The 14,912-nt window shown below is 39.0% G+C and overlaps 1 protein-coding gene across 6 annotated transcripts in view; it reads left to right on the forward strand.

Moving 5' to 3' along the window:
- TMCC1 (transmembrane and coiled-coil domain family 1) overlaps window positions 1-14,912 on the forward strand; it is a 225,183-nt gene that overhangs the window by 186,460 nt on the left and 23,811 nt on the right. The window contains exon 1 of one of the 6 annotated variants that reach the window (XM_082639392.1): window positions 13,383-13,690. The exons of the other annotated variants lie outside the window; for them this stretch is intronic. Within the exon in view, the coding sequence (XP_082495518.1) occupies window positions 13,634-13,690 (57 nt within the window). The 5' untranslated portion in view covers window positions 13,383-13,633. Of the gene's footprint in view, window positions 1-13,382; window positions 13,691-14,912 lie in introns of those variants that run through there. 6 annotated transcript variants of the gene reach the window in all.

Raw genomic sequence — 14,912 nt, forward strand, 5'->3', positions numbered from 1 at the left:
ATTTATCAGAAAAACTGAAAGCTTGCTGTTGCTTATCACACGTGAAAGAATTGACCAAGACAGGAAGGACTAGAATTCATAGCTGATCTTGTTGTCTATGTCTCCTCTTTCCCCATTCTCTGGAATAATTCTAGAATCCATGCAGTACTTTTTTCAGTGAGGTCACTTATTGGCGTTTAAGACTGGGTAAGACTGTGCGTCGCAGGAGGCGTGACCCACATATTTCCTAGTGCTCCCTGATAGGATAGCACTGTCCACAGTTGAGCAAGCCTCCCCCCAGGGAGCAGAGTGTAGAAATGCAGAGACAAGTTATGAAGGTTGGCTCCTTCCCATTTAAGTAATTCTTTCACAGAGGCTTAAGCATTCAATTTGTCTCTTCAGACATCTTTAAAAAGTTGAATTTCCTTCTTAATATCTCAGTTAATATTTGTATATATGGATTTTCATTCTTTGGAAGCCTGAATTTCAGTGATTTCTTACCCCTTTCAGGAGTTATAGATACCTCCATTTAAAAACCTGAGAGACAATTGGACTACCCTCTGAAATTCATACCAGTCACATATTTATTCTATTTTTTTATAGATGTGTTTAACTTAGACCTTTCTTTTAGTCATAGTTATCCCATTATAACTTGGAAATATGAAATAGATTGTATCCCTTGTATTCTATTTGAGAACGTTGGTTTATATATCATCCATTGTCGTTACAGATCTTGAATGAGAAAAATCTAAGCAACTCTAAACATTATATCACAAAAGAATGACTGTAGTTCTAACATGATTTGATTACTTGCAACTAAATAAAAATTATTTAAAGATAAATTTATTTAAACAAGGGACAGATCATTATTGCACTCTTTTTTTTTTTTTTTTTTTTTTTTTTTTTTGCGGTACGCAGGCCTCTCACTGTTGTGGCCTCTCCCATTGCAGAGCACAGGCTCTGGACGCGCAGGCTCAGCGGCCATGGCTCACGGGCCCAGCCTCTCTGTGGCATGTGGGATCCTCCCAGACCGGGGCACGAACCCGTGTCCCCAGCATCGGCAGGCGGGCTCTCAACCACTGCGCCACCAGGGAAGCCCCCATTATTGCACTCTTGATAAACTCTTCTCAGATCAATTCTGTTCATTAAAAAATATATAAAATCTTTGACAAGTGATACTGTAGGCTATTAGCTTTCTTAGAATTTGTACTTAATTTTGAGAACATAGCTGCTTTTTTGTACAGTAGAATAAAACAGATACATATATAAAGTTTGTTTAAATACCTGCTATGTAAACTATCTAATATCTTGAGAGTCATCAGTTTTTAAAGGTCATGGAAATGTTAAATTACTTTTTGCCTATACTTCCCTTTATGTTAGCTGCTTTTGGACAGTGCCGTACTACTACTATCTGGATAGCTCCAGTAGTACCTCACCTCATGCTCCATATATATAATATATACGTTTAATAGACTCTAGGAAGGGAGTTGTAATCCTAAATATGGGATTCCCATCTGGAGTCTGACTTTGTAGAAATCATCAATGCCTCCTTTTTATGTTGATCCAACTGGTGGTAATCATGGCTGTTGTGAAAAGCATTATAGGGAAGTAGTTAAGGACAAGGACTCTGAAGCCAAATCCTATGGGATTTAAGTCCTGGCCCTGCTGCTTACCGTTGTGTGGCCTTGTTACTTAACGTCTCCTAACTCAGTTTCCTCAGCTGTAAAACTGGGGACTACAATAGCATGTATTTCCTAAGGTTGTTGTGAGGGTTAACTAGGTAAATATAGGCAAAGCACTTACAGCAACACCAGGTACATGGTAAACATTCACTTACTGGTGCATTTAAGGCTATCACCATCATCATCAGGTTTACATATAAAGCAGATGGAACCTTGAGCTTTCATAGCCTCAAGAGGTACCTATCTGAGGAATAAACCTAGTGAGATAATCCTAGAAATGTTCAAAGAGTTCACACAGGAAAGGAATAATGCTGGGCATTGAATTCATAAGCCTTTCGAATTGAAAAATATCTGATGTCTGAGCCAAATATTTTTTTTTAATTTTTATTGAAGATAGTCGACTCACAGTGTTGTGTTAATGTCTGCTGTACAGCAAAGTGATTTAGTTATACATATATATACATTTTTTTATTATTCCTTTCCATTACGGTTTATCATAGGATGTTGAATATAGCTCCCTGTGCTACACAGTAGGACCTTGTTGTTTATCCATTCTATATATAATAACTTACATCTGCTAATCCCAACCTCCCACTCCATCCCTCCCCCAACCCCCTGCCCCTTGGCAACCACAAGTCTATTCTCTATATTCGTGAGTCTGTTTCTGTTTCGTAGCTAGGTTCAATTGTGTCATATTTTAGATTCCACATATAAGTGATATCATACACTATTTATCTTTCTCTTTCTGACTTAATTCACTTAGTATGATCATCTCTAGGTCCATCCATGTTGCTGCAAATGGCATTATTTCATTCTTTTTGTGGCTGAGTAGTATTCCATTGTATATACGTACCACATCTTCCTATCCATTCATATGTTGATGGACGTTTAGGTTGTTTCCATGTCTTGGCTATTGTAAATAGTGCTGCAATGAACGCTGGGGTGCATGTGTCTTTTTGAATTATAGTTTTGTCTGGATATATGCCCAGGAGTGGGATTGCTGGATCATATGGCAACTCTATTTTTAGTTTTTTTGAGGAACCTCCACATGGTTTTCCATAGTGAGCCAAATATTCTTAATGTATGACAGTAAGATATTTCAAGGAGCATTAGAAGTCAGTCTCTGATTTAATACTATCCTATTATAATGCAGATAAAGTTATAAATAACCTTGTTAAGACCTCTTGGTATTACAGTAAACAAAAACACTTTAGGTTGTAATAAAAGAGAATTGTAAATAGCCAGTACCCAAAATAGTTTCTGAATAGATAAGTGAATAGGAAATAATTTCATTCATTCGGGAAACATTTAAGCAGCTACTAAGTGCTATGCACAGTTTTAGGTGTTAGAGAAACAGAAGTGGACAAAACACAAAAATCACTACCTTCATGGACTTTACATTCTAGTTTTTGTTGATAGATATCAAAATATATGTCATGAGGTAAAAAGTTCTATGTAGAGAAAAGAAGTCTGGAAGCTAGAATAGGGAGTTCATAATGGAAGCAGAGGCTGTAATTTTAAATACAGTGTCAGGGAAGACCTCACTACTAAGGTGACATTGGAGCAGAGACTTAAAAGAGGTAGATAGAGTAAGCCATGCAGGTGTCTGGGGAGGGGCGTTCCAGGCAGAAGGAACACGAAGTGAAAAAGAATGAAATGGTGCATGCCTGGCACATTCTAGGAGTAGCAAGGAAGCCATTGTAGCTTGTGGCAGTGGAGTGAAGGGATGAGTAAGTAGTAGGAGGTGCAGTCAGAGAGATTATAGATGCGGGGCAGGTGCCAGATCATAGTCATTTAGGCCATTGTAAGGACTTTGGCTTTTACTCTGACTGAGTTATGGAGCCACTGGAAAGTTTTAGATGTAAAAGACTATTGTGATCTGACTTACATTTTAAAGGACTGCTCTTCATATAATTGATTATAAAAATATTATTGCAATCATAGTGTAGGAGACCATTGCTGTAGTCCAGGCAAGAGCTGATGGTGTTTTACACCAGGGCGGCAGCAGTTGAGATCTAGTGAGAAGGAGTCAGATTCTGCATCTCCTGAGCAAGTAGAGCCCAAAACATTTTGCTGGGGCAATGTAGTGTGCATAGGGGGTAACACCGCAGACTCTGTAGCCAGACTATCTGGGTACAAACGCTGGCTTTGCCACTTCTTTACTTTGTGATCTTGGACAACTTAAATTCTCTATGCTTTGGTTTTCTTAGCTATAAAATAGAGATAATAATAATACTCATCTTGTAGTTTCATTGTGAGCATTGAACAATTTACTAAACTGAAAAAGAACTTAGAACAGTGCCTGGCACACAGTAAGTACTATACTGTATGTATTAGCATCTATCTTTATTAATATTAACTGGGTAAGGTATGAGAAAGAAAGAGGAGTGAAAGATGACACTAAGGCTTTGGATCTGATCCCATGGATCAGTGAAGTAGCCATTATCTGAGATGGGAAAGACTGCAGGGGAAGCAGGTTTGCGGGATGTTGGGAACTCAGTTTTGTACATAGTAAATTTGAAATGATTGTTAGACATAGGTAGTTGGATATATGAGTCTAGAGTTAAGGGAAGTATGGGCTGCGGTATGCATTTGGAAGCCGTTAGCAAATAAATGATATTTAAGACCGTTTTAAGAGAAAGAAGAGTAATTAAGCCATAAAATGGAATTGGGGATATACAGTTTGGACAGCCCCTACTTAGAGCCTTTACTCTTCACAAGCTAACAAGCCTAACAGTAGCCAGTTCAGAGACAGCCAGATTATCACAAACCCATGGAGCTTTCCAAATTCTTTCATTGCTTTTTAGAATTTTGTTTTATCAGAATTGCTTGAAATAAATAGGATTAAGCTGAGGCTTAGAAATCTTTTGTCTTAATTAGACTGTGTCATAAAAGTATTTGCAGGGAATTAACTTGTAAAGGGGAACTCATTGGTGGCAGTTTTACAAATTGGCTTATCCACACATGGGTTTTATATGTTTGTTTTTGTTTTGTTTTGTTTGCGGTATGCGGGCCTCTCACTGTTGTGGCCTCTCCCGTTTCGGAGCACAGCCTCCCGACGTGCAGGCTCAGTGGCCATGGCTCACGGGCCCAGCCGCTCCGCAGCATGTGGGATCTTCCCGACCGGGGTGCGAACCCGTGTCCCCTGCATCGGCAGGTGGACTCTCAACCACTGCGCCACCAGGGAAGCCCTATATGTATTTTTAAATCCCCAGTAGTGAAAACACTTTTCTGTGTCCCTTTCTCCTTTTACTAGTTAGCGCCTGCTCAAAAAATAGTAACTAATTTTAGTATTAGCAGATCTGTGTGCTTCAGACTAATCATTCTTCATTCTGAGGTTTGTGAGATTGATTTTTGAATAACCCATGTCCCAAGTCACTATTTCTTTTTAACAAAATTTAAAACCTTAAAATTAGAAGAAAACTTGGATCATCTGTTCCAACTGTCAATCAGTATATCCTCATATGACATTTTTAACATGCAGGCATAAAGTCTCTGCTTGGACATTTCCAGTGACATACGTGAACTGGTATTTGAAACCCCCTGGTTAAGTTGAACAATGTACCTCTTCTTATTTTCAGTATATGTCACTTATTCTTTTAGTTATCAGGATGAGATTTTTCTCTTAAAATCTGCTACTCGGGCTTCCCTGGTGGCGCAGTGGTTGAGAGTCCGCCTGCCGATGCAGGGGACACGGGTTCATGCCCCGATCCGGGAGGATGCGGCTGGGTCCGTGAGCCATGGCCGCTGAGCCTGCGCGTCCGGAGCCTGTGCTCCGCAACGGGAGAGGCCACAACAGTGAGAGGCCCGCGTACCGCAAAAAAAAAAAAAAAAAAACAAATCTGCTACTCATCTATAAAATAAATTTTCTTAACTGGATGACCTGTTTGGTTCCTTTCTAGCTCAAAGAATCTGTGCTTATAAAAAAAACTCCTAACCATAACAAAGCAGAATATAATTTTATACTTATACCATCGATGCTGTGATTTTGTAGGCTCCTTATGGACTTTCTTTCATTCTTTCTTTCTTTATTTCTTTCTCTCTCTCTTCCTCTTTCTTTCTCTCTTTCTCTCTTTCTCTCTTTCTTTCTCTCTTTCTTTCTCTTCCCTCCCTCCCTTCCTTCCTTCCTTCCTTTCTTCCTTCCTTTTCCTCCCTCCCTCCCAGGCTCACATGAACCTATTAAATCCAAACATCGGGCCTGAAGTACATCTGGCAGTACAAATCCTCAATGATGTATTTCACGTAAGCCAGGAAATCAGTCCTCCTGTGACAAAGCAATTCTGAGCAACAGCCCTAGATTCCATAATGGATATTTTGCAGTGGGGTTGGAACAGGTTGGCCATTTAGGATGTTAATAATCTAAACTCATATTCAACTCAGTCAGCAGTTTTTCCTCAGCAGCCTTGGAGGGATGAATATCATCTGTTGGAAGCTATTTTTCTTACAAAAATTCTGACCTTTTTTCCATTCAGAGTAACATAGGCTCAGTCACTGCATGGCATATGAGATCTAAAAGGATCATTTTAAGGAGATGCTGGCGAGCATTTATATTGAACATTTACTTGATATCTTCTTTGTCCAAGGCATTTTGGTACCTTCTTGGGGCACAAAGATGAATGTGATGTAACCCCTGCCCTCAGGAACTGTCAGTGGAGGCAACACACTCAAGCAGTCATTTCAGCGTAATGTGATAGGGACAAGTGATACAGAAACATAGATAAATGAGAATATAAAGGAGGAGCCATTAATCCAGCTGGGAGAGGGAGGTTGTCAGGAAAGATTTCCTGAAGGAGGTTATACCTGAACTGGGTTTCCTTCAGCCAGAAAAGGAAGGGAGAATATACCCTGGACTGGCTGAGGGAGCCGTGTGGGCAGAAGCCTGGAGGTGTGAAACAGTGTGCCATGTCAGAAGAACCAAATTATAGTTGTGACCCTTAGCATATATAGATTTAAATTTAAAGTTTCCATTATTCCCAAGTGATCCATGATACAGTTTTTTTGTCAAAATTTTGCTGAGGCACATGGTAGGATCTTCAGCTACAAAGCTAGAGAGCAAACCCCACCAGAATTCACATTTCAGTGCACATCACCCATGAAGTGATTTTAAAACTTTGTTTTTGATGAAGATGGACCTGGAAAGTGCCGGTGGTAGAAAAGAGAGTGGGGCCTTAAGTGGTTCTCAGTAGAAAAGGGAAGTTTGAGACAAACTAGACTGTAGTGCCAAATTCACAAGTGACCAGGATTCTTGTCATGAGTATTACTTGTATATCAGTGATTTTTCAAACTTTTTTTGAGTGTGATTTTGTGTGTGTGTATTTTTAATTGCTGTAACATTGGTCTGTAACTTGACATAAGTTTCATGTGTACAACATTGTATTTCAACTTGTGTATACACTACTTCATGTGCACCACCAAAGGTTTAGTTTCCATCCAGCACCATACAGTTGACCCCCTTTACCCATTTTGCCCTCCCCCAACCCTCCTTCCTCTCTGGTAACCGCCAATCTAATCTCTATATCTAGGTGTTTTGTTTTTGTTCTGTTTGTTCATTTATTTGTTTTATTTTGTTTTTTATTCCACATATGAGTGAAATTTTCTCCATCTGACTTACTGACTTAGCATAATACCCTCAAGGTCCATCCATGTTGTCACAGATGTTAAGATTTCATCTTTTTATATGGCTGAGTGGTATTCCATTGTGTATATGTGTATGTATATGTATGTGTATGTATTCCATTGTGTGTATGTATATGTATGTGTATACACACACCACACACACACACACACACACACCCCATATCTTCTTTATCCATTCGTCAGTTAATGGACACATAGATTGTTTCCTTATAAATAATGCTGTGATGAATATAGGGGTGCTCTTTCCAAATTAGTGTTTCCTATTATTCTGGTAAATACCCAGAAGTAGAATAGTTGGATCATATGGTAGTTCTGTTCTTGAGGAATCTCCACTGTTTTCCATAGTGGCTGCACCAATTTACATTCCCGTCAACAGTGTACAAGGATTTCCTTTTCTCTACTCACCAACACTTGTTATTTCTCTTTTTTTTTTTTTTTGTGGTACGTGGGCCTCTCACTGCTGTGGCCTCTCCCATTGCGGAGCACAGGCTCTGGACGCACAGGCTCAGCGGCCATGGCTCACAGGCCTAGCCACTCCGCGGCATGTGGGATCTTCCCGGACCGGGGCACAAACCCGTGTCCCCTGCACTGGCAGGCAGACTCTCAACCACTGCGCCACCAGGGAAGCCCTCTCTTCTTTTTGATAATAGCCATTCTAATGGGTGTGAAGTGATATCTCATTGTGGTTTTGTTTTGCATTTCCCTAATAATTAGTGATGTTGAACATCTTTTCTGGGCCCGTTGGCCATCTGTATATCTTCTTTGGAAAAATGTCTATTCAGATATTCTGCCCTTTTTTTTTTTTTTTTTTTTTTTTTTTTGAGGTACGCGGGCCTCTCACTGTTGTGGCCTCTCACTGTTGTGGCCTCTCCCGTTGCGGAGCACAGGCTCCAGACGTGCAGGCTCAGTGGCCATGGCTCACAGGCCCAGCCGCTCTGTGGCATGTGGGATCCTCCCGGACTGGGGCACGAACGCGTGTCCCCTGCATCGTCAGGAGGACTCTCAACCACTGCACCACCAGGGAAGCCCTGCCCATTTTTTTTTAAACTTTTTTTTTTTTTAATTTATTTTTGGTTGCGTTGGGTCTTCGCTGCTGTGTGCGGGCTTTCTCTAGTTGCATCAAGTGGGGGCTACTCTTTGTTGCGGTGCACAGGCTTCTCATTGCAGTGGCTTCTCTTGTGGTGGAGCATGGGCTCTAGGCATGCGGGCTTCAGTAGTTGCAGCATGAAGCTCAGTAGTTGTGGCTCGCGGGCTCTAGAGTGCAGGCTCAGTAATTGTGGCACACGGGCTTAGATGCTCCGCGGCATGTGGGATCTTACCGAACCAGGCAGGGATGGAACCCGTGTCCCCTGCATTGGCAGATGTATTCTTAACCACTGTGCCACCTGGGAAGTCCCACTCTGCCCATTTTTTAATCAGATTGTTTGTATTTTGCTGTTGTTACTGTAGAGTTGTATGAGTTCTTTATAAGATATTAACCCCTTATCGGTCATATCATTTACAAATGTTTTCTCCCATTCGGTAGGTTGTCTTTTGTTTTGTTGATGATTTCCTTTGGTGTGCAGAAGGTTTTTAGTTTGATGCAGTGCTATTTGTTTACGTTTGCTTTTGTTTCCTTTCCCTGAGGAGACATACTCAGAAAGATATTGCAAGACCCATGTTAGACTATAAGGCCTATGTTTTCTTCTAGGATTTTTATGGTTTCAGGTCTTACTTTCAAATCTTTAAACCATTTTGAATTAATTTTTTGTGTATGGTGTAAGATAGTGGTCTAGTTTCATTCTTTTGCATGTGGCTGTCCAGTTTTTCCAACACCATTTAATGAAGAGACTGTCCTTTCTCCAGTGTATGTTGTTTGCTCCTTTGTCATAAATTAATTGTGGGTTAATTTCTGGGCTTTCAATTCTGTCCTATTGATCTGTATGTTTGTTTTTCTGCCAGTACCATGTTGTTTTTATTGTGAATGCTTTGTATTATAATTTGCAATCAGGGAGTGTGATATGTCCAGCTTTGTTCTGTTTTCTCAGGATTGCTTTGGCTATTCAGGGTGTTTTGTGGTTCCAAACAAATTTTAGGATTTTTTGTTCTATTTCTATGAAAAATGTCATTGAGATTGGGGTAGGGATTGCATTGAATCTGTAGATTGCTTTAGGTGGTATGGACATTTTAACAATGTTAATTCTTTCAGTTCATGAGTGTGGAATATCTTTGCATTCCTTTGTGTTTTCTTCAGTTTCTTTAAACAACGCCTTATAGTTTTCAGTGTACAGGTCTTTAACCTCCTTGGTTAAATTTATTCCTAGGTATTTTATTCTTTTTGTTGTGATTGAAAATAGGATTGTTTTCTTATTTTCTCTTTCTGCTAGTTCATTATTAGTGCATAGAAATGCAGCAGATCTTTGCATACTGATTTTGTACCCTGCAAATTTACTATATTTGTTTATTATTTCTAGTAGTTTTTTGGAATCTTTAGGATTTTCTGTGTTTAAAATCATATCATGTGCAAATAGTGATGGTTTTACTTTTTCCTTTCCAATTTGGATGCCTTCTATTTCTTTTTCTTGCCTAATTGTCTGGCTAGGATTTCCAATGTCATGCTGAATAAGAATAGTGAGAGTAGGCATCTTTGTGTTGTTCCTGATCTTAGAGAGATAGCTTTCTATTTCTCATCATCGAGTATGATGTTAGCTGTGGGTTTGTCATATATGATCTTTATTACATTGACATATGCTCCTTTTATACCCATTTTATTGAGAATTCTTTATCAAAAATGAGTGTTGAATCTTGTCAAATGCTTTTTCTGCATCTATTGAGATTATCACATGATTTTTATCCTTCATTTTGTTAGAGTGGTCTATCACATTGATTAATTTGCAGATGTTGAACCATCCTTGCATCCCTGTCAAACTTTTTAAAAATAAGTGATAAAACATTGTTTCCTTTTCTTTTTCTAAGCAAAAATTTCCCAGGATACCCATATAAAATAAATGAAAGAAGAGGTAATCAGGGTTCCAGGAGCCCTGCTCACTGGCTTCACTATTCCCCTTTGTGGTGATCCAGACACATCTCCATAGAACCTGGGGTTGTTTCATGTACCAAAGTTCTGTGTAAAAAAAGTGCAAAGGTGATTCCTAGAACTTATAGGAAACACTTCGGTCTGTATAAGAATTATTTATCAAATTAAGAAAAAATTTTATGACAACTGAAAAGGCCTGTTTTTTAGACTATGACCTGAATCTTGGTTTTAGGTCCAAAGCAGAATATGGAATGCTTAGAGAAAAGGCTTGCTTGCTGTGGGCTAGTGGAATTTAGTCTATTTTTATTTTCTATTACACCCACTTGAGATCTCCTCTCCATTTCACAGCATGGCAAACTCAACGTCGGTCAGAATCGCATAGGAGAAATTTGCTCAACAGAGTTGTGCTGACTGACTGTGAGGAGGGAAGGGCGTTTGTTTCTACAGTGAGACTGGGGAGATGGGTGGAAAAACACTGTCATGATTAAGGTATATTTTCTTCACAAAGTGCTGATAGACTGTGGGGTTTCTTTTCTTTTCGTTAGGGATGAGGCATGGGGGAGGTGGAGAGGCAAGCCTGAAGGAGATGATGCAAAATTCAGATCCAGAGCTGTGTAACACCTAAGGCAGGGCTCTTTCTTGTGTTTTATATCCTCAACACAATCCGCCTGGCAGAAGAAGAAAAGCTTATAAGACCAACCAGAGCCTCTTCATGTTTATTATCGATTAGAAGGTAGATTCCTGTGTGGTTCTTAGGGCCAAGATTAAGAATCTCCAGGGATTACCATTTGTATTGGATTTGGGGAGTGGTCTCCCCCAAATCAAATATTCTATCTTATTGCCCCCACTAAGTGTACTTGAATTGAACCATACACTCCAATTTTGATTCGAAACATGGCCACTGTATCTCTGAGAAAATATTTGGCAGAACAGTGGTCTGCAGGTGCCCCAGCATCAACTTGCACAGGCGACGGCACAACCCATTCTGTGAAATTGGCTTTGGAAAAGATACACTTTCAAAAAAACCAAAATAGTCAAGCTTGTATTTGTTTTCAGATTAACTACAAAGACTTCCTCACTCTCTACCCCCTTCTTCTTTTATTGTAAAATTCCTTCTTCATTTTCTCAGAAAAGATATGGATTATTTAATGTGTAGAGTATGAGATTGCCTGAGAGAGACAATACTCTATAAAGCATAGGTAAGATGGCTTCATCATACTAAGTAAGCAGAATGGGACTGTGGCTTTTATTGAAGATAGCAATGTCAAGTCAGGGATTTCTGAATCTTTTTTAGCTACAGATATACATGTCTTGGATTTTGAGTAATGAACCAGGTAAGGAATAGAAAAAGGTAACTTCTTGAATGCTTACCTTGCTTGGCAGGCATAACACACATTTAACATCTTTTCAAATAATCTCATGAGAAAATGATAGCCCCATTGTATGGAAGAGAAAACTTAGGCTCAAAGAGAACTAGTAGATGGCCCAGAGACACACAGTTGTGAGGTGACAGAGTCAGGTTTGAACCAGGTCCTTTTACTCTTGAAAGTGCCCTTTCCACCGTGTTGCCTTTATATATGACTATTCTCAGAGCTGGGTCCTGCCGTGTTCTAACACTTTAATCCACTTAGAGAAAGTTGACAGATCTTTAATATATTTGCACATGAAAAATTGAAAGCCATTATAAAGCTTTATCAAAACTCTGCCGTAGATGGCTCCAGTTCTGTCCTTGATTAATCAGTGTTTTGAGGTATAGCTGTTGAAAATTTTCTCTTGGGCTGTTTTCTGGTCAGTTAATTCAGATCAGTGAATAGATAATTTCAACAATGAATTCTTAATAGTAAGAAACAAAGTACAAACAAAGCAGTATAGTCTGCTTGTTATAGCAACAGTTAGATATTAATTGTGGCTTCTGACCATATCTCTAGACTTGTAGCATATTGCCTAACTTATAATAAGTAGTCAAAATATGTTTAACTGACTGACTTTTGGTCCTAGCTTTTCCTATACAAATTAATTCTAACCTCAACAATAAGTGGGCTGCTGCTTGCTATTTAGTGGGTATGATTAGATTTGAAAGCCCTTCAGGGGATATGGTCATAGGAAACCCTGTTGTGAAGGTGATATTGCTGCTGCTGTTGTCAAATTGCTAAGTGATAAGGTAGTAGGAGGCACCTCACAGTCAGTTCACTTGTAAATTAGTGATAACAGTGTCTACTTTGTAGGGTTACTGTGAGAACTGGAAGATTAGGCAACCAGCTGCCGAGCCACAAGACCAACTGTCAAGAAAGATGACTATTGTTACTTTATGTAATGTTGAAGTACATTATTCCTTTGGTTCAGGCTCTTCATATCCCCTAGTTTATGCCTGAAATGTGAAAGATCTTGGAAGGAAGTATATTCTGGAATCTTTTAATATTTGAATTTTTCAAAAAGAACCACTTACATGGTACAAAAATAATAGCCAGTACTAACAGCTTGCACTGTGCCTGGTACTGTTTTGAGAGCTTTTATGTTCATTGACTCACTTCATCCTCACAACAGTCTTTGGAAAATGGGCATTAGTATTATCCATATTTTACAGTTGATGAAATGGATATAGACAGAGGTTAAATAACTTGCCCAATGTCACATGGCTAGTAAGTAGCAAAGCCAGTTTCGAACCCAAGCAGTTTATGCCAGAATCCTTGCTTCACTGCTACACTAAATGTCGCCAGACTTAATAGTCTTGTTTTTCTGATCTATGCCTTTTCCTGTATAAGAAAACCCTTTCCTGTTTTCCAGTACTGCCTTCTAAAAGGTTTTAAATTTGCTTTTCACATTTACAATTACACATTTCAAATTTGCAATAGTTGTTTGTCTGGAGTGAAGTAGGAATCTAATTTTATGTTGTTTTATGTGGATAGCCTAGTATGCTAGCAAAGACTATTGGAAAAGAGAACTTTTCACTTGGTCCGTTCACAATTCAAGGCTAAGTCAGGCCCTTCCAGTGCTAAGTGTTCAGGCCACCAAGGACTTGGTTCATAGTTCAAAAGATACCAAGAGAGTATGCACAACCCCTGTCCTATAATTCTGTAGTTCAATATATCTTTCTCTTTCCTCCTCTTTCTCTCCCCTCCCCTCCCCTCCTCTCCTGATTTCCTGCTCTCTCTCCTTCCTCTTTAAGAACAGTGCCTGCCAAGATTGGGAGGAGTTACTGAGAATCGAGTGATTCATGGTTTCAAGTGTAAACTACCCTCCTGCTGAAGCTGTGGGTTAGCTTTCTTTCTCAAGGCGGAGGACAGTGGATTCTGTCAGCTCTGCTCTTGCAGCCATATTGATGATTCTAAGTGGGAGTCACACACTGGAAGGACATAGTGGGGCTCCGAACAGCCAGGTAGGACAGAGGTCAGAGTAAAGACAGTCTGGTTTATTTCTTTAGTTACTGTGCAGGGAAATAAAGACACATCTAAACTGATGATTTGTAAATAATTATATTGAAACTTTATTCAGGTTTTTTCAATTTTAGAGATGTAATCAAACCTTGATTCTAACAACAAGGTCCTACTGTATGGCACAGGGAACTATATTCAGTATTCTGTGATAAACCATAATGGAAAAGAATATAATAAAAAAAGAATGTATTATATATGTGTAACTGAATCATTTTGCTATACAGCAGAAATTAACACAACATTGTAAATCAACTATTTTTCAATAAATAAATAAATAATAATTTAAAAAACAACAACAAACCTTGATTCTAGTCCCAAAGCCATCTTTTGAGCAGTATGATCAATTTCTGTCCTCCCAGAGTAAGAGTTAAACTTGATTTCCATGTCTACACTTCTTTAGACAACAAGAATGCATATAAGTTGATATTCAAGTAATAAGAAAGAACCTAAGAAAACTAGACCATGCATAAGCTTGTAGTCTTAGATCTAGAGACGTTTCATATTGCTTTCCTTTTATACCGTGGTAGATTTTGAGCTATTAAACATAAGTACACAATCAGGGTCATATTACATACTATAGTTATGGGATCTGAAATTCCATTCAGAAAGAAAATCACACAATGGGAACTCTGTACAGCTTAAGAGAATGAACTGAAGGAACTGAAGAGAGTGGGTTTCCAGGAGCTTCTCTTGCAAGTCTTGGCGACTTGGTTTATCTGGAACTCTGGCTCATCCTCTCTTCTGCTGCCTTCCCTCTGGCCCTTTCACTGCTTGTTAGCATGCACCTAAAGATGAACAGGGCAGATGGAGAAGTGATACAAAACAGTTACTGTGCTAGTCCCTAACTATTCTGCATATTCTTTTTATTAGTGGAGCATAATGTCATCTTTGTTATTCATTTCTGTTTTAAATTATTCTTTTGCTTTTATTTAAATTACGGTATTTCACGTTTGTTCATCTAGAAGGAAAATAATATTGTTTCTGTTCACATTAGTAGTAATATGTTGAATCCAGTAATGAACTAAATGTGTTTTAGAGATCGGCATAGTCCCTGCTCAGACAGTAAAACTGAGGAGATACAGCCAAGATGAAAAAAGGAGAATGCACCTCTAGACTGACAAGTTAATTATCAGCATTTCATGAATATTTCAGATTGGTTTTATT

This window comes from Mesoplodon mirus, assembly GCF_964341445.2.
Source record: "Mesoplodon mirus genome assembly, chromosome: 12".
Classification (NCBI taxonomy): domain Eukaryota; kingdom Metazoa; phylum Chordata; class Mammalia; order Artiodactyla; family Ziphiidae; genus Mesoplodon; species Mesoplodon mirus.